Raw genomic sequence first — 25,699 nt, forward strand, 5'->3', positions numbered from 1 at the left:
CAGCTGGCCAGAGAGATGCCAGGCTTCCCACAATCCTCATCTTGGGCCAAGATGTTCACTCAGGGCCACCCAAAGTGGACCACTAGCTGGGCCGCGGGAGCACATGAGGCCACTGGCCAGGGTCTGAAGGAAGGACAGGAACTGGGTCTTGTCGCCAAGGCTGGCAGGGGTGAGTGAGTAACTGACCTGGGCAGGGAGGGAAGGAGTGAGAACAAGGGAGGCGTGGAGTGGGGGCTCAGGCACAGGCTGCTTCTCAGGTTTACATGAGCCAGGACAGAGCTTGGGGACTGACCCACCCGAGTTCCGTCACATTCCATGGACAGCCTCAGTCCTGGGCCAGTGGCGGGGTGGCAGTCACCCTACTTAGCAGAGTCTGGGACGTGGTCACCTGGTAATGGCCCTCCACCTGGTCTAAAGGGTTAACCTGCTTCAAGCTTATGCACCTCTCGCTTTCTGACCTAAGTCAGAAAGCTAACACGCCGCCTTCTCCATCAACTCCTGAAGGCAAAAGCTGAGAGTGACCTGGAAAACCCACCAGGAGTTCAGTTTCCCCATGTATTCTGGGCCCTCCATACAACTCTTACTTGCCCTTGATCTGGTCTCCTCCACAAGAGACTTCCTTAGGGGAGTGGGGATAGGTCCAAGTCAGGCCCCACAGCACAGAGAAAAGTCAATAAAACAAGTCAACACAAAAATAATCTAAAAAGTAAAAGGTGCCAGGAAGAACTAAGCAGAGGGGACTTGAGAGAGCTCTCGGGGCTGCTTCAGCTGACGTGGTCAGGGAAGCCTCTCTGAGGAGCTGATGTCAGAGCGGAGGCCCCATCTGCCATCTGGGGCAAGGATGTTCTGGACAAGGCAAAGACTCATCCATGTTGTAATTCAGGGTCCGTGAACTACATCCTGAAGGCAAAATACTGCCTACTTTGATAAATAATGTTTTATTGGAGGGGTGCCTGGCTAGCTGGCTCAGTCAGTAGAGCATGCAACTCTCAATCTCAGGGTCATGAGGTCAATCCTACATAAAGAAAAAAAAAAGTTTTACTGGAACACAGCCAACCCTGTCTTTCTGAGCATTGTTTATGACTGCTTTCGAGCTACAACAGCACAGCTGAGTAGCTGTGATAGAGACCATATGGCCAACAAAACCAAAAATATTCACTATTTGGCCCTTTGCAGAACAAGTGTTCTGGCTTCTGTTGTAGACGACGTTTTTTCACTGGTGTAGAATATCGCACTATGTGAACAGAGCACAACGCACCCCTCCTTCTCCAATGAGTGTTTGGCTTTTCTGACAGTGGTGCCTGAGCATCCCTAAGTCGGCAGACGCTAGGTCCCAGGGTGTGCAGATGGTCAACTGAACTAGAAGATGCCAAATGTTTTCCAAAACTCAAATATCTTCAAATATTTCCCACAAAAAGTTTTAATATTTTGGGGCGCCTGGGTGGCTCAGTTGGTTAAGCAACTGCCTTCAGCTCAGGTCATGATCCTGGAGTCCCGGGATCGGGTCCCGCATTGGGCTCCTTGCTCAGCGAGGAGTCTGCTTCTCCCTCTGACCCTCCCCCCCTCATGCTCTCTCTCTCTCTCTCATTCTCTCTCTCTCAAATAAATAAATAAAATCTTTAAAAAAAAAAAAAAGTTTTAATATTTTGTGTTTGGCTTCAAGTCCCGGATTCATCTGGAGTTGATTTTTGAGTGTGATATGGCCACACCAGATCTTCCTACAACCCAAACAGTTCTGCTTCTTTTTAATGATATTTATTGATGTATAATTCACACAGCATATAACTCAACCATTTAAAGTGTGTAGTTCAGTGCTTTTTAGCATATTCACAGGCTTTTGCAACTATCACCACTAATTCCAGAACATTTTCATTACCCTAAAAAGAAACCCCATGCCTGTTGGTGCACTCTGCAGTCCTCCTCCTTCCAACCCCTGGCAATCACAACAGTACAGCTTCTAGCTAACTTACGTAGTGATCTACCTCAGCGTCATTTGGGACAAAAGTTTCTGCTGCTTACAAAATGTTTGGAAACCTGTGTCTGGTACCAGACTGCCTCCCAGTGGATCTAGCATTCAAGCTGCCTAATGATGATGATGCCTTTCACTCTGGCTCTAGAAACAAACTAAGTGAATGTTCTCTCAAGGGCAATTTCCTGAGGTGCGTTGCAGAGTTATAAATGCATAAATAAGTCCAAAGGTTCAGGCCAATTTCAGCTACCAAGAAAATGAGCCAGGGAACTCATGTCACTGTAAGTGCATAACTTGCAAGAAGGAGAATGATGAGCCCTCAGCACTTGGATTTTATTGTCCCATCTGTGGCTTCTGCACACAGCAAGCACCTGCTTGAATACAACACTCCAGGGACCAGCGTCCAGCAGGAGATGAGACAGAGGCCCAGCCCTGACCACACAGCTAAGTAGCCCCTCTTGTCACTCCTGAGACTTTATATTTCCATGCCTAGTTTTATCTTTTCTAAGGCACTCATACTTCCAGCAAGCATCTGCCTTACTTGTTTACGGGGGCATAAACTGTGGGCCCTCCAACGTCAAAGCCACATCAGTCCTGCTCACTGATGTGCTCCCCTCACTCCCCACCTAAACAGCACCTGGTAGGCACTGCTGTCCAGCAGAAATGGCATTCAGTCCAAAGCTCCTGGAGGTGGGGTTCCCATCTCCTTTGTTAGGTCCCCAATCCCACTCACATCCTCCTGCTACTGCATCTCAGCACTGGGCAGCTACAGCCACCCTGAGCCCAGTCCCAGAGCTGTGAAACCCCCTTGAATCATTACCTTGCCCCCAATATGAATTTCAGATAAATAACTTTTTAGTATAAGTATATTCCAAAAATACTACTGGAATGTGCTTATACTAAAATATAGCATTAGTATTTAGAAGAGTATTTGGTATTAGAATTTGGTTTAAGTATGTCCCAAATAGGGGCGCCTGGGTGGCTCAGTCGTTAAGCGTCCGCCTTCGGCTCAGGTCATGATCTCAGGGTCCTGGAATCGAGCCCTGCATCGGGCTCCCTGCTCAGGGGAAGCCTGCTTCTCCCTCTCGCGCTCCCCCTGCTTGTGTTCCCTCTCTCGCTGTGTCTCTCTCTGTCAAATAAATAAACTCTTAAAAAATATATATGTCCCAAATATACTATTAGAACAAATAATAATAAGATACACTGTTCGTAATTAACATAGTATTTAGTATTATTATTTAGTATATCCAAAATATACTATTGGGACATATTTATACTAAAAAATTATTCATGTGAAATTCAAATTTAACTAGGACTTGTCCTATATTTTTATTTGCTAAATTTGGCAATCCTATTCTGACACATACATATATCAAAAATTAGTTATACTAAATGTAGTATTAGTAAAAAGATTTTAAAATATAATAAATATGGGACACACTTATACTAAAAAAGTATTTATTGTTTACCTGGAATTTAAATTCAGGTGGGCATCCTGCATTTTTATTTACCAAATCTGGCAACCTACTGTGGGACATAGCTACACCGAAAATTACGTATACCACTGCATATTTTCCAGGTTTTAAAAAATACACTAAATGTGAAACACTAATACTAAAAAACATCGTTGTTATCTGACATTCGAGTCCAACTGTGTCTCTTGTATTACTTATTTGCGAAATCTGGCAATCCTATACTGGCACATATTCTACTAAAACAGACATACTTTATTTTTTATTTATTTATTTATTTTTTTAAAAAGGTTTTATTTATTTACTTGCGAGAGAGAGAATGAAAGACAGCACGAGAGGGAAGAGGGTCAGAGGGAGAAGCAAACCCCCGCTGAGCAGGGAGCCCGATGCGGGACTCGATCCCGGGACTCCGGGATCGTGACCTGAGCCGAAGGCAGTCGCTTAACGGCTGAGCCACCCAGGCGCCCTAAAACAGACATATTTTAAAAGCATCTTAACACACGAAACGTGAGACACTCCTACAGTGAAGCCAACAAACCACCGCGTTGATTAAACGCACTTTCTGGCTTCCGTCCGGCCGGGATGCTGCGGTGAGGGAGCCCGACCGCCTCGCTCAGGCAGCCCCGCCCGTCCTCCCCCCGCCGCCGCCGCCCTCACCTCACTCGGACGCGGCGCGCCCCGTCGCCATGGCGCCCGGATCCGTCCTGGGTAACTCCGGGGGCACTGCGAGGGCCAAGATGCCCGTTCCGGGCGGCTTCCCATTGGCCCGCGCAGCCCGGGGCGTTACTACTCCGTCCCCCGCCGGGGACGACTCTGCGCGCCTCTACGGGCCAATGGCGGCCGCCCGCAGCGCGCGGGGTTCTGGGAGTTGTAGTCCGCGCGGCGGCGGCCCGGCTCGCTCTCCAGCCGAGGCGCCGCCATGACGGAGCGGCCCTGGCCGGAGCGGAGCCCGCGCGCGGTGAGTCCGCCGCGGCCCGTCCGGCCGTCCCGCCGCCTGTCCCTCGTCCGTCAGTGCGCCCGCCGGGCTGGCCGGCCGCGGGAAGGGGCCGCGGGGCGGGCCGAGGGCGTCGGAGTCGGCGGGCGCTGGCCGGGATCGCGTTAGAGGAAGCGCGGGTGGAGACGAGTCCGGGCTCGGGCGGGAGGCGCACCCGAGGCCGGCGGCGGGGCCGCCGGGTCAGGGAAGCCGTCGCGGGGCCGCGAGGTCCCCGGGAATGAGGGAGACGGGCGAGCCTCGCGGGCCACGCGCGGGGGCCGAGGTGGAGGTGGGCAGGGGGCCGGGGCGCGCCATTCCGCCCAGCCCCGGCCCGGGTGGCATCTCCCCTCCCCATCAGCCGGGGCAGAAAGCCCCTCCACCCCCGTTTGTGCACTCCAGACCCCTCTCGGCCCAGGCCAGGCCCTCCCTCCCCCCACCAGCCAGCAGCCCAGAACCTGGCCGTGTGTCAGCGGCAGATCTCGGTGCCCAGCGCAGGTAAGCCTGGCCTGTCCATGTGGCTTTGAGCCCTGCAAGTGACACTCAGAGACCCCCTAGCATCAATCCGGGTTACCCCCAGAGTGGATCTCCAAGACCCCAAGACCACGGTACTCCCCATGTAGACCTCACGCCCCCCCGCCCCCATCAGCGTAAGATCCCTACATCTTCCAGGCCCCCTCGTCAGCCTGGGTCTCCCATTTGTTCCAGGTCCCCACATGAGGACATCATCCCCCCACATGGGCCCCCTTTCAGCTAGGAGCCCCACTTTACCCCCTCTAGGTCCCCCATCAACTCAGCTTCTCCCTGCGTAGACTTCATCCCAGGACCCTGGAGGGTGCTGAGGGGCTGCGGTTCTTCACCCGGGAGAATCTGCCTGGGGCGCACTTCCCTGCTCACCGGAGAGAAGGGTAAGGTCTGAGATCCCAGAGCACAAGGACTGCTTGAACCTGTGAAGCTGCGAGACGGGCCCTTTTTCTTTTTCAAAAGTACACGTATGAAAGTGTTACTACAGCATAAGAGTATTTTTGCCTGTGGTCTCAGCAGGGGTGACGGAGCTTGTAAACGCCCAGTCAGGCTGCCGGCGGCAAGAAGCAGGCTCGAGGACTGCGGGCAGGGCACAGCCCTCGTGAGTCGCCCTCCCTGCGTCTGTACACCTCCCTTCCTGATTGTAAAACCCACACACGTGCACATGAAAAGTTCTCCAGAGGATCAAGAAGGAAAAAGTCACACGGAATACTCCTCCACTTTTCACTTGTCATAAGCATTTCCCATGTCATTAAAAATCCTTCCTAAATGTTTTTGTTCTTTTTTTTTTTTTTCTTCATGATGAAGGTCAAACATCAATATACCATTTGGGGGAGATTAAGGGAAGTATGAAGAACATAGCATTTGGCTGGCCGCCCTTGGGCCTTTCCCAGCGGCCCTTTTTGGGACGCTCATATATCATTTTACATCCCACTTTCCCCTGTACCTCATATCATCTGTATGTCACGTCTGCTTCCCTTGAGCATGTTATGTTACCGTGCATTTTGCAGTCATAAATTCTGCGCCATGTGATGGGAGGGTAGTTGATCTCACCAGGCTTGACTGTTGGGCACTTTTGTTGTGATTCTTGGTGCCTAAATCTTTGTCCCAATTTCAGATAAATCCCACAGCATGCGAACTTCCAGAATGGTCTTGATATACAAGCTGCCATAGTCCTTTCCAGAAAGGTCGTGCCAGTTTGTACGTTCGCCATTGGATCAGCACACAGGACAAGTGTTTAAAAAAAAAAAAAAATCTGCTCATTTTTATTTTTACAACTTTGTTTTCTTCAGTTATATGTTCACTATGGGAAGCTTGGAAAACGCACAAAATGCTATTTTTTCACTGCCCTTCCCACTTTCCCTCTGTTTTTAAAGTCTCTTCCCCCCCTTGTCCTCCTTACCGCCTCCTCCCTCAGCCTTAACTTAGAAAAGGCAAGAAAGACGGCAGAGGCAGGGCAGGAGGCCCCTGTTGTGCTATTACATAGCGTATCTGGCTGTTTCCATTTAAAGGGAATTTAAAGTCCAGTTCCTTATTTCAAGTGCTCAGGAGCCACATATTAGCTGGTGCCTACCATGCTGGATGGCACAGATGGAGACCATTTCCAACCCCACAGGAAGTTCTGAGGGGCAGTGCTGGCTACTCCCAGGGCAGGAATCCAGTTCCCCTAGATGCTCAGTAAACCATGTGTTGAATGACTAAATGAGTGAAGGAGGCAGATGTGTGCTAAGTTAAGGAAATGAGATACGTTCACAATGAGGTAAGAGTCGTGAAGACAGCACAACGAAGATGAGAAAAGGGTGATGGCCTGAGCCAGCGCATGGTGACATCCTGCTGTGGTGACAGCTGGGCTGGGAAGAACATCAGAGAGTAGTGTGGGTGGGAACAGCAGGTACGAAGGTCCTGGGGTGACCAGTGCCTTGTCTTCAACACGATGTAACCCATGAGGGTCATATGGAAGATTAGGTCAGAATGAGATGGGGAGGGCTCGGGTCAGTTCCTTGGGAACTAGAGGTCAGGGCAAGGAGGGGGGGAGTGAGGGGAGTCCTGAGCAAGGTGGTGGCCACCATCTGACGTGGCCACTTTGCGCCTGCCCCTCTCTGCAGGCCCCTGACTGCTGACTGCATCCGCCTGCTGCCACCTGGGTTTGTCTGGAGCTGCTGGGACTGTCCTGGGATCCAGCCTGCTTGCCCCCTGAGGCCGGAGAGATGCTCCCATTGGCCAAAGCCCTCGCCTCCCCCAGGAATCCCCAGCCCCCCGCCCTGGGGGAGCAGGACGGGGCTCCTCAGCCGGCCAGCCCCGGGGATACTGAGGCCTGGCGCCGGCGGTTCCGACAGTTCCAGTACCGCGTGGCAGGCGGGCCACACCGTGCACTGGGTCAGCTCTGGATGCTGTGTCGTCAGTGGCTGCGGCCCGAGGCGCACTCCAAGGAGCAGATGCTGGAGCTGCTGGTGCTGGAGCAGTTCCTGGGTGCGCTGCCCAGCAAGATGAGGACCTGGGTGCAGTCGCAGGGCCCCCGAACCTGCAGGGAGGCCGCTACCCTGGTGGAGGACCTCACACAGATGTCGCAGCAGGAAGGTGAGGGGACGGGCCTCATCCCTAAGAGCGAGTGGCTGCCGGGGGGAGCAGGTGCCGGGTTTGGGTTCTGGCCAATGTCTCCATGGCCCGGTGCCCAAGGATCGCGCTTCTTTTTCCTTTCGGACTCAGAGTGTCGCATCCACCCAGCACTGCTCCCACCCACCCCCCACCCGCTCCTGTCCCGTTCCCTCTCCCGACAGCGGCGCCCCAGGCCATCCGAGCAAACCCCCTGCCTGCAGTGTCCGCCAGTGCACATTGTCGTATCACACACCTGTGTTTTTCTTTGTTTTACATAAATGTCATTGTGCTGCACGCCTCTGTCTGCCTCACTTCTCTCGCTCAGTCGGTAGTTGAGGATTTCTCCATTTTACCATGTGTCCATCTGGCCTGTGGCTTTGCATTTGTCTGCTCTCCCTCAGAAGGACCCCAGGTCTCTCAGCCCACACGAGGTGCTGTGAACCATGTCCCCCCACCCCCTACCCCAGGTCCTGTCGAGGAGTCCCGGAGGTTACCAGTCCTCCCCTGCATCCAGTCCATGGGGCGCAGACCCGTCCCAAAAGCCCAACAGCTGGTTATGGAGACTGACGCCTAGGTCCACAGTTGTCACAGAATGGGTGTTGGAAAGAGCTCAGCAGACAGAGGGGTCTCAGGTAGCTGCAAGGTCTGCAGGTGAATCTGACACCGCCTCTCTCCCTCGGCTCCCCTTTCTCCTGCAGGGGCTTTGTCCTCCTGCTTTCTTGCCCCTGGGACCCTGTGTAGAATTGCCATCCTCCCAAGCCCCAGTCCCAAGGAATGGGGCTCCCTCTTTCCTAGTAATGTCAACAGAAGTGCAGACCCCGTCACATCTGGAGGAGGTCAACCCTCGGCCTGGCACAGGTGCTGTGATCAGGGTGTCTTCAGACCCTAGGTTCAGAAAAGCCTTGAAATCTACAGAAAACAGGGTTCCCAGGTCTCCACACTGCCCGCAGGAAGCAGGCTAACATGCTCGGGAAAGTTTTGCATGTTGCATTTTGCAGAGGCAAGAAGAGCATAGTCCAAGTTGGAAGGCACTGATTGGCGTCATGGAGTCTTGTTCCCAGGTTCCTGGGGAATCATGAAGACGTGCAAGGCAGATAAAGTGGCCCTTGGAACTCACTGTTCCAGGAACCAAGGGGCCAGAAAGCTTTTGTGTCTGGCCCTAGGTGGACCCATACAGCACCCAGGGCCTCAAGCTTAGGAGGCCCAGGCTGGTGTTAATGCTTTGCTGTCGCCATCTTGAGGTTCCCTATCATTTTTCAACAAGGGGGTCGCGTACATATTTTGCATGGAGCCAGGCTGTGGTCCTATGGACAGGGAGGTAGTTGGAGTAGCAGGTGGCTGGGCCTGATAAAGCATCTCTACCTGCATGTGAATGCCTGGAAGTCAGGGACACAGGCAGGAGGCATCTGCATGCTGCTGTCTCAAGATTGGGCTTTATTCCTTGGGAAAGGAAGCTCCTGGCAGTGGGTATAGAATGGGAAGGAGCAGGAAGAGATGTGCACTGAGGGAAGGGAGCCTAGGGGCTGGCTGGGGCAGGGCTGTGGGTGGGGTGCCTGAAGCCCAGATGGAATCCAGCAGGAGCCTGGCTCTCCTCTTTCCTGTGGGTGGCCCTCTCCAGTCACCGTGGTGCAAGTGCAGGGTGAAGACAGACCCAATATTTCCACTTGAAGTCCCTGATGGCTGGTGTCTGGAAAAATAACTGAACAGAACAAGTCTCTCCCCATCTTAGTCCATGGTGTATCCCTCCCTCTGGCCCAGCGGTACACCTGGATGCAGAGGAGTGTCATGCCCATTACAGCCTATTTATTGATATTGATGCTCTCAGGCACAAGAGGGAAAGCACTGGGAGAGAGAGCCTGCACCTGGGGCCCTGCCTTTATTGGGGGGAGGCTATCTAGGGTCTCAGAGGTATAGTCTAAAGACTATACTGGCTAATTTAAAGCAGAAGAGTGGGAATTAGGATGTGAGTAGGGAGAAGTGAGTCACCCAAACTGTCAGTTATCTAGACCACCCAAGGCTTTCTGAATGAGGGACCTCCATGAGTGGGGGCAGCCCAATTCCTTATCTGGTTTTTTGCTAGTAGCTTTGTCATACAGCTGCAAATATGTTTATTCCAGATGGAGGTCTTTGAAATGGATGCCTCAGCAATCAAAAGTTTAATGTCAGGCCCAGCTCCGTGCACTCCCCACACCCATCATCCTATCCTCTGTCCACACGGCTGCAAAGGGAGTGATCAGCTCCTCCCATGTCAGCCCGGCAGTGGGGCTGACCCCAGATCCCTGTCCTGGCTGTGTGCCTTGATCATCTGCCTCTAGGGCCTCACCTCCCTATAACAGCCCTGAAGCCTTGACCCTCAGTGGATCCAGGGGTAGCCAGCTCATCATCTAGGCCTGGTTCAGACATCCATCCCTCTGAGAGGCTACCACGCAGGACCTCACTCATGTTCTCAAAGGTCCTAACCTCTCTGTGACTTTATAGGGTTTATCCTTTCCCTGTGTGTCTGTTCTCTGTCCTAGTTTATGTGAGCTTCATGAGATCAAGAGCTCTGCATCCACTTTCAGGTGGTTTCTGGAGACTGGATAGTACCAGACACCTAGTGGGTACACAGCCAATACAGAAGGGGAAGGTGTGGGTGAACAGAAACGGCAGCAAGAACCAAGGATGGGCATTTGGCAAGTAGCAGGCACTGTTGGGTATACTGTACAAAGTAAGCGTCCAACTTTGTTCTTTTGCACATGGATTACCAGTTGTCCCAGCACCACTGTTGAAAAGACTCTTCTTTCCCCTACTGAATGGTTCTGGCACATTTGTGAAAAACCAGTTGGCCAAAGATATGTGGGCTTAGTTCTGGACTCTCAATTCCTTTTAATTCTATATGTCTGTCTATATGCCAGCACTGTAGCTCTGTAGTAAGTTTTGAAATCAGGAGGTATGTGTCTTCCAACACTGTCCTATTTTAGGACTGTTTTGGCTATTCTGGGTCCCTTGGAATTTCATATAAATTTTAGAAGCAGCTTTTCCATTTCTGCAAAAAGAAGAAAAAAAGACTGTTGGGGTTTTGATAGGTATTGCATTGGACCTATAGATCACTAAGTAGTGTTGCCATCTTAACGGTATTAAGTCTTCCAATCCATGAACGCAGAATGTGTTTATTAATAATAATAATCAATGATGTTATTTATTTAGATTTTCTTTAATTCCTTTCAGTAGTAGTTTTCCAGTTTTCAGTGTAGTAGTCTTGTATCTCCCAGGCTAAATTTATTCCTAAGTAATTTATTCTTTTTGATTCTATAAGTAGAGTTGATTCTTTTTGTTGCAAATGAAATCTTCTGAGTTTCCTTTTTGGGTTGTTCATTGATGTTTTATAGAAACAACTAATTTTTATGTGTTGATATTGTATCCTGTAACTGTTGAATTCACTTATTAGCTCATGCCATCTGTGAATAGAGATAGTTTTTCTTCTTCCTTTCCAATGTATTTATTTTTTAAGAGATTTATTTTTATTTTTTTAAAGATTTTATTTATTTATTTGACAGAGAGAGACAGCAAGAGAGGGAATACAAGCAGCGGGAGTGGGAGAGGGAGAAGCAGGCTTCCCGCTGAGCAGGGAGCCTGATGTGGGCTTGATCCCAGGACCCTGGGATCATGACCTGAGCCAAAGGCAGACGCTTAACGACTGAGCCACCCAGGTGCCCTAAGAGATTTTATTTTTAAGTAATCTCTACCCCCAATGTGGGGCTTGAACTCACAACCCTGAGATCAAGAGTTGCATGCTCTGTTGACTGAGCCAGCCAGGTGCCCCTTCCTTTCCAATTTAGATGACTTCCCCCGCCCTTTTTCTTGCCTAATTGCTCTGGCTAGAACTTCCAGTACAATGTTTTGTTTTGTTTTTGTTTTTGTTTTTTAAAGATTTTATTTATTTATTTGACAGAGAGATTGATAGCGAGAGCAGGAACACAAGCAAGGGAAGTGGGAGAGGGAGAAGCAGGCTTCCTGCCAAGCAGGGAGCCCGATGCGGGACTCAATCCCAGGACCCTGGGATCATGACCTGAGCCGAAGGCAAACGCTTAACGACTGAGCCACCCAGGCGCCCTACAATGTTGAATAGAAGTGGTAACAGCAAACATCCTTGCCTTGTTCTTGATTGGGGGGAAGCTTTCAGTCCCTCATAATTACGATGTCTTTATCATTAGAGGGTACTGGATTATATCAAATGCTTTTTCTGCGTCAACTGAGATGATCATGTGGTCTACTAATATGGTGCATTACATAGCTTGATTTTGATGTATTGAACCACATAACAGTTTGATTATAGTGTGTCTCAGTGTGGATCTCTTTGAGTTTATCCTATTTGGAGTTTGTTCAGCTTCTTTGAACGTACAGATTTGAGTATTTTATCTATTTTAGGAAGTTTCCCGCCATTGTTTTTTCAACTATTTTGTCTCTCTGTCTTCCTCTAGGATTCCTGTTATGTGTCTGTTAGTATGTTTTATGGTGTCCCACGAGTCCCTCAGTCCCTGTTCATTCTTCTTCTGTTCCTCAGACTGTATAATTTTAATTGATCTATCTTCAAGTTTACTGATCCTTTTCTCTGCCAGCTTAAATCTGAGGTTGAATACCCCTAGCAAACTTTTCATTATAGCTATTGTACTTCTCTGCTCCAGAATTTCTGTTCAGCTCCTTTATATAATTTCTCCTTATTGATATCCTTTATTTGTTGAGAACAACATTCTCCTGATTTTTGATAGTTCTTTGTTCATGGATTCCTTTAGCTCTTTGAGGGTATTTAAGACAGTTGATTTAAAATCTTTGTCTAGTAAGTCCAATGTCTGCACTTCTTCAGGGACAGTTTCTGTTAATTTCTTTTTATTCCTCTGAATGAGATATATTTTCTTGGGTCTTTGCATGCTTCTTAATTTGTTGTTGGGAACTGGGCATTTTTAATATTTGATAATATAATGTGATAACTCTGGAGATCAGATTCTCTTCCCTCCCCAGGTCTTGTTTATGCTGCTTACTGTGGGTTGTTAAGTGTTTATTTTGGAAATTTTTCTTTCTTTTTTTAAAGATTTTATCTATTTATTTGAGAGAGAGAGTGCACAAGAAGGGGGAGGGACAGAGGGAGGGGGAAAAGCAGACTCCCCACTGAGTAGGGAGCCTGATGCAGGGCTCAATCCCAGGACCTTGGGATCATGACCTGAGCCAAAGGCAAATCCTTAATTGACTGAGCCATTCAGATGCCCTATTTTGGAGACTTTTCTAAACTATTTTTGTAAATGCTACATTCTTTATTGTATGTGCTCACTAAAGTTTCTGTTTCATTAATTTAGTGTTTAGCCAGAGATGTGACAGAAATTTCCTTAAATGACTGGAGCTAACAAAACAAAACCCTCCTGGTTTTTGTAGGTAGGCTCTGAGTTGAGGTACTCCTTCAATGCTTAGCCTCTCCATTTACAACTCTCCTGAGCCTTGACTTCCTGTTACATGGGGCCTAAAGATCAATCAGAGAGGAAGGCTTGGGATCTTCTCATGTTTCCTACCATGTGTTTAGTCCTGATCATATGCATGGCCGCTAGACTCTCTGGTAAAGCCTTTATTTCCACATGTACCTCTTTCTCCAGCCTGCTCTTTCCTAGGCTTTTTTGGTCTCTCTGCTGTTTGCTCCATCTGTCATCCCTGCCCAGGTGGTTGTGGCTAGTGTATGCCTTCAAATGCTTTTGACAAATGCTGCTCAGGAGGCCACTCCAGTCCTGAGGGTTCTGAGAGGGCCTAACAAAGGTAAACCCCCGAACTAATCCTCCAGGGAGTCACCAGACAGGTCACCAGACAAACATACAAATGCAATGCTTTGGGAACAAGATCTGTCCTGTCCCCTGTGGCTTCAGCAAGCCACACCAATAACATGGACTGCCATTCACACAGCCCCTCCTAGCTGCAGAATGGGGTTGGTAGGCGGGTAAGTAAAAATGCCACAACACCTTCTAGTTGAAATTTAATAGCTTTTTTCTACTAAGCATTCCCTCATCCTTGTTTTCTTTTCTTCTTCTTCTTTTTTTTTTTATCAGATTCAAGTTCCCAAAAAGTTAACTCTGAAAGTTTTTGCTGGCTTAATTATTGCTTCAGGGGAGGGACTGATTTGGGGAGCTCCCTATTCTGCCATTTTTGGCAATGTTATCTGTTTGCTTTTTAAAAATAATGTTATTGAAACATAATTCCCATACCATATAATTCACCCACTTAAAAAAAATGCAATTCAGTGATTTTTGAGTATATTTACAGAGTTGTGCAACCATCATCACCATCTAATTCCAGGACATTTTATTCACCCCAAAAGGAAACCTCAGACCATTAGCAGTCACTCCCCATTCTTCTCTCCTCACAGCCCCTGGCAATCACTAATCTACTTTTTTGTCTTTATGGATTGCCTGTTCTGTACATTTCATATAAATGAAATCATATAATATGAGGCCTTTTGTGTCTGGCTTCTTTTACTTAGCATAAGGTTTTCGGGGTTCATCCATGTTGTAAAATATATCAGTACTTCATTCTTTTTATGGCTGAATAATATTCCATTGGATGGATATACACTGTTTCTTCGTTCACCATTTGATGGACATTTGGGTTGTTTCTACTTTTTGGCTATGATGAACAATGCTGCTATGAACATTCACATACAGATATTTGTGTGGACATGTTTTCATTTCTCTTAGGAACACACCTAAGGAGGAGAAGTACGGGGTCATATGGTAACTCTATGTATAACTTTTTGAGGAACTGCCAAATTGCCTTCCAAAGCAACTGTTTGCTTTTTATAGAACACATTTTCAGCCTACAAAACTGTACGAAAAGTACTATAATGAACACCCATATAACTGCCATGAAGCCATCTCAGAGCCTAACCTCCTGAAAGGCAACTTAGGTTGTTATTTAAAGAAATGACACATTGTGGAGTTCACTAGGTCCACCGTGCAGGTCTCCTCCACATTCCTCTTGCCCAGCTCGCCCTGCTGTCCCAGAGTGGGGCAAGGCCTTGAATTTCTCATTGCATGTGCATGTTTGTACTTTTTCCTCTTATTTTGTATCCATAACAGTGTATGGCTCTGTTTCCCACGTCCTGAACCTATAAATGGTGTCCTTCCGTAACTGTTATCCTGCCCTGGTTTTTGTCCCCCTCCAATGTGTTTTGTGGTAGATCCATGGGGCCCTGCTTCAACTATCTTTGCTACCTGACTGCATTCCACTTCAGTAGGATTCCAGTTGTGGGATGAGGCCCCTGTCCAGGCTTTCCATGTTAGTCAGTACTGCAGGAAATGTCCTCATGGGCCTCTCAAGGGCACACATGGGCATGGAGTGTTGGGTGAGAAGACCCATGCTCAGCTGCTTCTTGTGTCACCGGGGCCTCATGACTGGCAGCCCTAGAAAGGTCTGGAGCAGGGGGTGGGGCTGCATTTGAAGCTTGTTGGAAGGATACAGGCAGTGACATACCATTGCTCTTGCCCTGGCCTCCCTGGGGTCTTCAGAGATGCTCCTGGGATTGGCTGCCCCCCCGTGCAGGAAATCTGGGGATTTAGGGGCTCTGGGGCACACAGGCCTCTCACCATCCCTTTCTCCCGCCCAGTTCTGGTATCTCTCACCGACCACCAGGACAAGAGCATCAGCGAGGAGGAAGACGGGAAGAGCCCGAGGTCCCAGAAAGACCCATCCCAGGTGAGCCCAGGGCCCCTGGCTCCATGCTCCTACATTCCTGGGGCACCATGAGCATCAATGCTGTGACAGGCTGAAGGACATCCCACCCAAGCTCTGTGCAAGGCTGTCCCAACACTCCCAGGAAGCCTGAACTCCACACCTCTCACCTGTCCCACAAATCCCAGAACTTGCTGCAGCTCAGCGCTGGGCAAAATACAGTTAATAGGGTTGTGCTTTGCTGCAGGCCATCTTCATCCCCCTCCACCCAGGCCCTCTGCTAGTCCTTTACCAGGCACCAGCCAGATGCTGAGGTCCCCATCCTCGTGTATAATCCACAACCACATGCTGTGTATATTGAAAGATTTCTGGTGCTGCCACATAGGAGCTGGGGTGCCCTCGCCCAGACGCCATCCGTAGTATTAGTATCTGTAGTAGTCTCATACCCGAGAAGCCTGTGGATTCTTGGAGGGGCTGGGAAAGACTCCAAGAGGGCGTCCCCGACAGCAAGATCTATTCTTGCACAGGCCCCAAGTGAGAGGGGACCATGGTGTATGTCAGGGACCAAGGGAAACTTGGTGTGGCTGGAGCTCACAGAGTGATGGGGACAGGCCCCCAGCACAGACTAGAGTGATTAAAACAGTGGGGACCAGACAATGTAGATTTGTTAACAGGCAAAACACAAAAGAAACAAAAACCAAACCACATTCCCTTCCCTCTGGCATCAGGCAGATTCACCCTTCCCTCTGGCATCAGGCACCTTGCGCTCACCTCCTGTGGCCTCTGTGACCTCACCCTTCTTCAGACCACAGGCCCCTTCTGTCTCCCACTAGTTTGCCACTCTCTCAAATGTTAACCCCCGATGCCAAGACCTGTCAGGACCTTCATCCCCTGCACATGACTGTCAGTCTGGGTGTCCTTGAGACATCCTACCTCTCTCTTATATGGGGGTCGTGTGGCCTCCCTCGGTCATGACCAATACTTCTATCTTCCCCTCCCAAGCCCCTCCACTCCATTCACAAGCAACCTCAAAGCATCTTTGGCTTCCTTTTGTCTTCTATGTCCATGCTCAGAGAGAAAAAGAATAGGAGTCATATGCTTCCCTTTTAAAAATGGGAATGTTACAATGAGCACATGGAAAGATGCTGAAAATCACTAGCCATCAGGGAAATGCAAATTAAAACCATGATGAGGTATCACTACACTCCTACTGGGATCGCTAAAAGTAGAAAGAGGGACAGCAGCAAGTGCTGGCAAGGATGTGGAAAAACTGGAACTGTTTCATTGCTGGTAGGAAGGCGAAGTGGTAAAACCAATCTGGAAAACGGTTTGGTTGTTTCTTACAAAGTTAAGTATACGCGTGACACATGACCCAGCAATCCCACTCCTGGGATTGGGTGTTTAGCCAGATGAAACAAAAACTTATGTTCCTACAAAAACCTGGACACAAATATTCACTGCAGCTTTGTTTGTAATAGCCCCAAACTGGAAACAACCCACATGTGCGTGTGACTGGATAAACAATCATTTATCCTGCACACCATGGAAAACTACCCAGCAATATAATGGAAGAAACTCTTGATTCACACACAACTTGGATGGATCTGAAGGGCACCATGCTGTCAAAACAGTTAATCTCAAAAGGTATCCCATTTATATGACATTCTTGAACAGACAAAATGATAGCCACAGAGAACAGATCAGTGGTTGCCAGGCAGGAGCTCTGGGTGGAGGGAAAATGTGACTATACAGGGTAGCATGAGGGAGGTTTCTCTGGGTGGGGAACCTTCTGGTCCTGATTGTGGTGGTAGTTCCACGAATCTATATACATGTTAAAATTAACAGACCTGGACATGCACACACACACACAATCAATCAATCAATTCTATATTATTAAGTAAAATTAAGTTAAAGGAACCATTAAAAAATGATAATATTTCCCATTAAGCCAAAGTCCAGTCCCTTCTGTGTTCCCAGAGACCATCCCCTCTTATGATGCTGGGGTCTAGTATCATTCTGAGGTTTTTTGATTTGCATGCCTGGTTTTTTGAAGGACCCACTAGTCTGAATCTTGTTTCTTCTCTGGCTACTATGTTCTGCCTGGAAACCATTTTCATTCTTTAGTTGATAATAACAGAAAAAAGACATCTAAACAAAAACATGAGACAAAAGATGAGTAACGCACCCACTGCTCTGCAGAAGAGCTCAGCCCACCAAAGAAACACCTGTGTACCTTCGTAGACCTCAGCAGCAGATCATCCCCATCCTTGAATTCACCTGCATGAATCTCTCTATCTCTGACCTGCTATGGCTGGGGAAGAAAAAAGTTATTGTCTTGTTTTAGGCTTGCAGGAGGAAATATCTTCTTTTTTTTTTTTAATTTTTTTTTTAAGATTTTATTTATTTATTTGAGAGAGAATGAGAGACAGAGAGCATGAGAAGGAGGAAGGTCAGAGGGAGAAGCAGACTCCCTGCTGAGCAGGGAGCCCGATGCGGGACTCGATCCTGGGACTCCAGGATCATGACCTGAGCCGAAGGCAGTTGCTTAACCAACTGAGCCACCCAGGCGCCCAGGAAATATCTTCTTATAAAACTTTTTCAAACACACACCATGTGGTAGGCTGAAAAATGCCTCCACCAACCCCTTTTGCCCCACCAAAGGTCCATGTCCTCATCCCCTAGAACCTGGGAGTGTTACCCTAAGCGGCAAAAGGGACTTTTTGCAGGTGTGATTAAGGTAGGACCATGAGAAAAGGAGATTAGGATTCTAAATGTAATCACAAGTGTCCTTATAAGAGGGAGGCAGAGGGAGGTTTAACTACAGAAGACAGGACCGTGACCTGAGCACAGAGGTAGTGAAGATGGAGTAAGGTCCACAAGGCAAAGAATGTGCATGTGTCTAGAAGCTGAGAAAAGGCCAGGAAACAGACTCCCCCCTGGAGCCTTCAGAAGAAATGAGCCTTGGCAGACACCAACTTTAGCCCGGAGAAACTGATTTCAGACTTCTGGCCTTCAGAGCTGTAAGAGAAATTTGTGTTGTTTTCGGCCACTAAGCTTGTCATGATTTGTCACAGCAGCCATGGGAAACGAATACATACTACATACGCCAAAGTAGAAAAAGAGAGTAATGGATCCAGGGTTGTATTCGGACTTACGTAGGCCCTAAGAATTTTTGTCCAATAAGAGTCATACCAAAGTTATACTCATGAGCTTCCACAAAATAGTAAAAGTTATATTTTATGACCATTTGGTACAAAGATGAATATATTCCAGGCTGGAGTAGTCACTATATTCATTTTTTTTTTCTGACTGATTGTAAAAGACATTAAAACATATTGCAAGAAACTCGTTTCTCCAAAAAGTTTCACGGGCCCTGGGCTGTTTGTGGCACGTGGTGGAGAAGTCAGCCCCAGATGAGCCACAGTGCCTGACACATGGCCAGACGTGCTGACGGAAACCCCTTTTCCATCCCGGATTCTCCCCTCGGAAATCACAGACATGCTCACACGCCATCTCCACACTCCCCACAAGTGGGGCCTGGGCTTCAAGGACTCTTTTTCCTCAACTGAATCTATAATATCTTTTTTTTTTTTTTAAGATTTTATTTATTTATTTGAGAGAGAGAGAATGAGAGACAGAGAGCATGAGAAGGAGGAAGGTCAGAGGGAGAAGCAGACCCCCCGCCGAGCAGGGAGCCCGATGCAGGACTCGATCCCGGGACTCCAGGATCATGACCTGAGCGGAAGGCAGTCGCTTAACCGACTGAGCCACCCAGGCGCCCTGAATCTCTAATATCTTTTTATTTTTAATTTTTATTGAGATGTAATTGATGTGTAACATTGTTAGTATCAGATGTACAACGATTTGATATGCATGTATTTTGTGAAATGATCAGCTACAGTAAGTCCAGTTAACATCCAGCACCACAAAAAGTTACAAATATTTTTTCTTGTGATGAGAACTTTTAGGATTTGCTCTCTTAGCACCTTTTAAACATACAATACAGTATCATTAAATATAGTCTCCATGCTGTATGTTACGGGCCCAGGACTTACTTGTTTTAAACCTGGAAGTTTGTACCTTTTGACCTATATTCCCCCCACACACACCCACACCCTCCTGGCAAAGCATCCAGACTCTTCTTTTTTTAGACATAAACCCCGCTCCACTTCCTCAACTAAAACCATTAACAGTAATCCCTCAACAGCAGTAAACAGCTGGTTGGCATTCACATTTCCCGTTGTTCTTATTTTCTTTTTCTTGGCTGGTTAGACAACAGATTTGGGCCCCACATCCCACTCACTGCCCCTCACTGTCTGTGGAATGATCAGAGCCCCGGTCAACAGGACTCTGGGGACATTTTTTGTGTTTGGAGCTATAAAGAAGGCTCAGAAATGTCCCGGTTTCTGTGCGTGGCCCACGTGTGTTTGTCAGTATCTTCACACATCTCTGGATGGTGGCCCACGCTTCCAAGTCAGGGGAACTAACATGCCCTAACATGCCCCCCTCCTACACACAAACACATACACACACAGGTCCGGAGCCTTCTCTCAACCCCTCACCATCCATGGTCATGGTCTCAGGCCACTGAGAAGGAGGCGGGACTCTCAGCAGCTGAGGGTCTCAGGTGGCCAGGTCCCAGAAAGAGAGAGGGACTCCTGCCTACCCCCTTGCAGATGGCGGCCCCTCTGGTGACTGTTAGAGAATCCAACAGATGTTTGTTTTACAATGAAAACTAGTATTTAGTAAGAAACAGAAAATCAGTAATTCAGCCAAACACACCATCCACATATTCCCAGCCTGAAAGTGAAGAATCTCATACCTTAATTCTCTCCCACCGCACCCCATCCCCAGCTCCCTCCCTCCATCAGTCCCTAGTGCCTAGCAGTCCCAGCCTGGGTCTTTGGGGGGCCTTATATCCCCACACCTGTATCCCAGGTGGGTGAGAGCAGCATAAAGCAGAGACCAACCCAAGACAGGCCTTTCTGACATGTGCTTGACCTCCTGGTTGATCCTCACTTCTTGTTTTCCCAGCACACTTTCTCGAATATTGTCCATTTGTATTGAGGGGTGTCATTGTGTTCTTGCTCTAGCCACAAGCCCTGAATGATCCAGCCACCACAGTGGAGGTTTGTCAAGCCCTTGCCAGGTGCCTGGCCCTGAGCATGTTGTGCAGATATCCCCTTTCAGGCCCAGAGAGGGAAAGCCCCTTGCCCAGGGCCACACAGCAAGTAGGGCTAGCCCGGATGCAAGGGCCATACATTTCAGATCCTCACTCTTCGGCGGCAAGCTCTGAGACCCCACTTTGTGTGGGATTTGTGTGCCTGTTGGTGGGATGGGTGACAGGAACGCTTTGGTGAGAGGTAAGACGTGGAGCCCTATTGCTGCTCATCACCCTCTGGGGGACTTGTTCTCAGGGACAGTGCGGCTACGAGGGGCAGTTCAGAACCCCACAGGTGACACTGACCTCAGTCCTTCCATAGGGCCGGGTGCTCTGTTTAATGCTATGCTGCTGCTGTGAACATCAGTGGTTTTCAAGTGAGGGTGTACTATCCAGGGCTTTCCACGGAAACAAAACCAGTAGGATTTATACAGACATAGAGAGAGATGTATTAAAAGCAACTAGCTCACACGATTATGGAGGCCAAGGAGTCCCTGATTTGCTATCTGCAAGCTGGAGACGCCAGAAAGCCATCTCCAGGGCAGGGGATTTCATCTCAAGCCCAAAGGTCTAAAGACCACAGGAGGGCGCCTGGGTGGCTCAGTCGTTAAGCGTCTGCCTTCAGCTCCGGTCATGATCCCAGGGTCCTGGGATCGAGTCCCACATCGGGCTCCCTGCTCGGCGGGAGGCCTGCTTCTCCCTCTCCCACTCCCCCTGCTTGTGTTCCTGCTCTCGCTGTCTCTCTCTCTGTCAAATAAATAAATAAAATCTTTAAAAAAAAAAAAAAGACCACAGGAGTCTCAGTCTGAGTCCAAAGCCCAAGAATCAAGGAGGGGTTCAATGTCTTAGGGCTGAAGGTGGCTGTCCCAGCTCAAGCAGAGAGCACAAATGCACCCTTCTGCCTTTGTGTTCAACTTGGGCCCTCAACAGCTTGGGTGATGCCCACCCACATTGGTGAGGATGATCTTTATTCAGACTGCCAGTACAAAAGCTAGTCTTCCCTGGAGACACCCCCACAGATACCAGAAATGACACTTTACCAGCTATTGGGCCATCCGTTAGCTCATTGACTCCTAACACTAACCATCACAAAGGGGCCTTGCATTTTCATTTTGCACAGGGGGGCCCTCGAATTATGTCTCCAGTCCTAGTAACAGTCCCTCGGGAATGTGCATTTGGGGTGTTAAAATTAAATACAAAATGGAGACCAGACTTGAACATTCCCTGAGCAGACAAAACCACTTACCACATAAGTGAGACTTAATTTAGTGTGTTCTGCAAAGCCAGCAAAACATAACCTGGGCCACCTCGTGCAAATACCTCTGATGATCAGTAAAGAAACTTAAGTCATCTTCCTAAACACGGTATAAGATAATCACTTTGAGCCAGCCCCTGCTGTCTGGAAACCCCCTTTGTAATAACCATCATCAAGAAGGTTAAACAACCTCCTCATTTTCACTGTACAAGCCTCCAGGCTTCCTATCAGTCTTGGATTTCAAAGCTCCCAGTTCGTAGACTATTCTTATCTGTACAATAAACTCTTACTAAATACTGTTTATTGGTTTGGTGGCTTTTTTTTTTTTTGGCACCTTTTTGGGGAGGGGGGAGCGGTGGCTTTAGTTTTGCTATTCTTGGGGTTTTGAAAGGAGGCAATGCTGTCCCTCTGCTGTGGTGGCACTGGGCAGATGGCTCTCTGGTGGCTGCTCCAAGCCCTGGCGGCGTGGGGCAGTTGCTGAGCAGGACTGTGTTTGCCATTCCAGGCATCGGAGCTGGGGCTCCCCCAGGAGGGCGAGTGGCCGCAGCCTGCCCAGCCCCAGCGGAGTCCCCACACCAGGGCGGGGGCCGAGGCATCCTGCACCCTGGGCTCACTCGGTGAGTGTTTGGGTCCTACGGCAATCCTGAGGGCTGGGAATGGATTTCAAGTCTGGCAAGGGTTTGACTATGCTGATGGCAGTGTTGGGGGGCTTTGGTGATGAACTCTATACCTTACCCCAGAAACTGTGCACACCAGGAGTGGGGACTGATATCGCGCCCCCCGCCCCCGCCCCCCGCAACAGCCACTCAGACGTTTCCACCCCTTGACCAGGGCTTCAGCCTCCTAGCATGAAGGCAGACAGACTGAAGATGCTGCAGCCTGGGGTCCCCTCAGCAACCTGCCCAGGTGAGGACAAGGGGGCCCAGGGCCACGGGATCTGCCCCCCAACCCCACCTATCCCTTTATCTTAAGAAAGGAAAGGACTGAGGGCACTAAGGCCCTACTGAGTACAGGCTACGGGCTGCCTGCGCTTCTCAGCAGTCCCTGGGGGGAAGGAGGGCAGGGAGATTCCCAGAGTGCGGCCTCCAGCCCCTGCCCCTTCGCTAACAATTAACCCTTTTCCCTCACCCTCCCCAGGCCTGGGCTGCTCACCTCTGAAGCCTAGTATCTGGGATGAACCTCCCTGTGGGCAGGTGGGGGACAGAGCCCTGAGGAACAGACACTCCCTCCCCAGGCTGGCCCAGGACGCTCCCCAGGCAGAAGGGGGTACCTGGCAGGCAGGGGCTGCCCCCAGGGACCCTGTGCTTCAGGGCACTGGAGGCCAAGGGCCTGCTCCCGAGGGGCCCCTGCACCCGAGCCCTCAGCCCGGCCTGGTTGCAGACCCCACCCTCCCAAGTGCTCAGAGCAGCAGTCCCCAAAAGAGACTTGGGGACAGCGATGCCCACCCGCCCTTACTCAAAGACACCAAAGCCTCCCCTGAAGAGGCAGGGCAACCGGCTGCTGCCCACTCCTCGGGGCGCTCAGCGGCGACCCAAGTCCCCCCAGGGGCGCGGCCCTTCGCGTGTGCCGAGTGCGGGGAGGTCTTCACCTGGGTCACCCACTTCATCGAGCACCAGAAGCGCCACCTGGAAGAGGGACCCTTCTCGTGCCCCGAGTGCGGCAAGGCCTTTCTGCACGCCTCCGTCCTGGAGGAGCATCGGAAGATCCACCTGCTGCAGCCGCTGCCCAAGAGGCCCCGGCGGGGCGGGGGCGAGGGGCCAGGGGAGGCCGGCCCGTTGCAAGCGGCGGATGGAGGCCCCCGCGCCCAGGACGCGGATGGAGACCGACGCGGGGAGCCCTGCGGCCGCGAGCGGCCCTTCGAGTGCGGCGTCTGCGGGAAGGCCTTCCCCTGGATGGTCCACCTCCTCGACCACCAGAAACTGCACGCCACGCAGTGAGCGGACGCGGGCCCCGGGTGACAGCGACCCCCGGCGGACTCGTCCTGCAGGCGACCCGGGGGCCGCCACCCCCGCCGCGTCCCCCCGGTGACAGCGACCCTCGGAGGGCTCGTCCTGCGGGGCGACCCGGAACCCGCTGTCCCCTCCGCCGAGTCCCCCGGGTGACAGCCACCCTCGGCGGACTCGCCCTGCAGGCGACCCGGGAGCCGCCACTCCCGCCACCGCGTCCCCCAGGTGATAGCGACCCCCGGCGGACTCGTCCTGCGGGGCGACCCGGGACCGGCCGCGTCTCCCGGGCGTCGCCGCGCCTGGCGCTTACCCCGGGTGATTGCGACCCTCGGCAGACTCGTCTTGCGGGGCGACCCGGGACCCGCCGTCCCCGCCGCCGCGTCTCCTGGGTGTCGCCCCGCCTGCCACTTACCCACGATGACAGCGACCCTCAGCGGGCTCGTCCTGCGGGGCGACCGGGGACCCGCCGTCCCCGCCGCCGCGTCTCCTGGGTGTCGCCAGACCTGCCGCTTACCCCGGGTGACACCGACCCACGGCAGACTCCCCCTGTGGGGCGACCCAAGACCCGCCGCGTTTCCCGGGTGTCTCCGCGCCCGCCGCGTTCCCGAGTGACAGCGACCCCCGAAGGGCTCGTCCTGCGGAACGACCCGGGACCCGCCACCCCCGCCGCCGAGTTCCCCAGGTGACAGCGACCCCTGGCGGAGTCGTCCTGTAGGCGACCCGGACCCGCCGCGTCTCGGGGTGTCGCCGCGCCTGGCGCTTACCCCGGGTGACAGCGACCTCCGAAGGGCTCGTCCTGCGGAGCGACCCGGGACCGGCTGCGTCTCCCGCGTGTCGCTGTGCCTGCCGCGTTCCCCGAGTGACAGCGACCCCCGAAGGGCTCGTCCTGGGGGCGACCCGGGACCCGTCACCCCTGCCGCCGCGTTTCCCGGGTGACAGCGACCCCCGAAGGGCTCGTCCTGCAGACGACCCGGGACCCTCCGCGTCTCCCGGGTTTCGCCGCGCCCGCCGCGTTCCCCGAGTGACAGCGACCCCCGAAGGGCTTGTCCTGCGGAACGACCGGGCCCCGCCACCCCCGCTGCCACGTTCCCCGGGTGACAGCGACCCCTGGCGGACTCGTCCTGCAGGCGACCCGGGCCCCGCCGCCTCTCCCGGGTGTCGCTGCGCCTGGCGCTTTCCCCGGGTGATAGCGAACCCCGAAGGACTCGTCCTGCGGAGCGACCCGGGCCCCGACGCGTCCCCCGGGTGCCGCCGCGCCTGGCGCTTACCCCGGGTGACAGTGACCCCCGAAAGTCTCGTCCTGCGGAGCGACCCGGGACCCACCGCCCCGCCGCCGCGTTCCCCGGGTGACAGCGACCCCTGGCGGACTCGTCCTGTAGGCGACCCGGACCCGCCACGTCTCCGAGTGTCGCCGCGCCGGCCGCGTTCCTTGGGTGACAGCGCCCCCCAGCGCCGCGCTCAGCTCGGCGGTCGGCCGTCTGTGTTCCGCAAGCTACAGAAGAGGAGCTTGGCCAGCGCCACCAGTTCCAGGAGCCTTTCCCGGGGGCGCCAGGTCGGCCTCGGCGCCCTTGACCTGGCCGCCCTCCTGCGCTCCGCGGAAGGAGGCTTGCTGCCCGCCCAGCCCCTGGAAGCCTGGCACACGCGTGGGGTTCTTTTATGTGGAACTTTCCTCCTCTTTTCTTTTTTTTTTGTCCCCCCCCATTCCTTTTTCACGATAAAGTACACACAACATAAAACTTGCCATTTTAACTACTTAAAATGCACAATTCGGTGGCATTAAGTACATGCATAACGTTGTGCAACCATCACCACCCTGTATTCTGGAATTCTGGAATATTTTCATCATTCCCAAAATGGGTTCTCCATACCCATTAGCAGTCACTCCCCATCTCCCCTCCCTCAGCCCCTGACACCTATTAATCTGCTTTCTTTCTGAATGGATTTCGGGCAGGGTTTTTAGGTCCAACCAAATCTGACCAGCACATGATTTTGTTTGATTCACAGAATGACTTTTTTTTGAGATAAATGCCAACATCTTTCAAATCATAGATGTCACATAAAAATCTGGCATTATGGTCACCCTGGATTTCCCAAGAGCAGGTGTGGGGTCTCCCAAGCACCTC

At 51.2% G+C, this 25,699-nt stretch overlaps 2 protein-coding genes across 2 annotated transcripts in view; both read left to right on the forward strand.

The window, feature by feature from the left end:
• Positions 1-25,699, forward strand: part of ZNF274 (zinc finger protein 274) — a 365,529-nt gene that overhangs the window by 236,404 nt on the left and 103,426 nt on the right. The window lies entirely within an intron of this gene.
• Positions 4,257-23,567, forward strand: ZSCAN1 (zinc finger and SCAN domain containing 1). Its single transcript, XM_081806162.1, has 7 exons — positions 4,257-4,399; positions 5,120-5,319; positions 7,042-7,513; positions 15,150-15,238; positions 22,136-22,247; positions 22,462-22,536; positions 23,011-23,567. Exons 3-7 carry the CDS (start codon positions 7,144-7,146, stop codon positions 23,565-23,567), a joined length of 1,203 nt encoding a protein of 400 aa, XP_081662288.1. The 5' UTR covers positions 4,257-4,399; positions 5,120-5,319; positions 7,042-7,143.

Source organism: Leptonychotes weddellii, chromosome 16 (genome assembly GCF_054177405.1).
Source record: "Leptonychotes weddellii isolate Sample4059 chromosome 16, ASM5417740v2, whole genome shotgun sequence".
NCBI lineage: Eukaryota > Metazoa > Chordata > Mammalia > Carnivora > Phocidae > Leptonychotes > Leptonychotes weddellii.

What these genes read in the sequence shown, in the direction of transcription:
- ZSCAN1 (XM_081806162.1), top strand. Translation starts at nt 7,144, where the DNA reads ATGCTCCCATTGGCCAAAGCCCTCGCCTCCCCCAGGAATCCCCAGCCC. An exon ending in CCCAGAAAGACCCATCCCAG is followed by an intron (nt 15,239 to 22,135) that starts GTGAGCCCAGGG and finishes TTGCCATTCCAG; the next exon opens with GCATCGGAGCTGGGGCTCCC. An exon ending in CCCCTCAGCAACCTGCCCAG is followed by an intron (nt 22,537 to 23,010) that starts GTGAGGACAAGG and finishes GCCTGGTTGCAG; the next exon opens with ACCCCACCCTCCCAAGTGCT.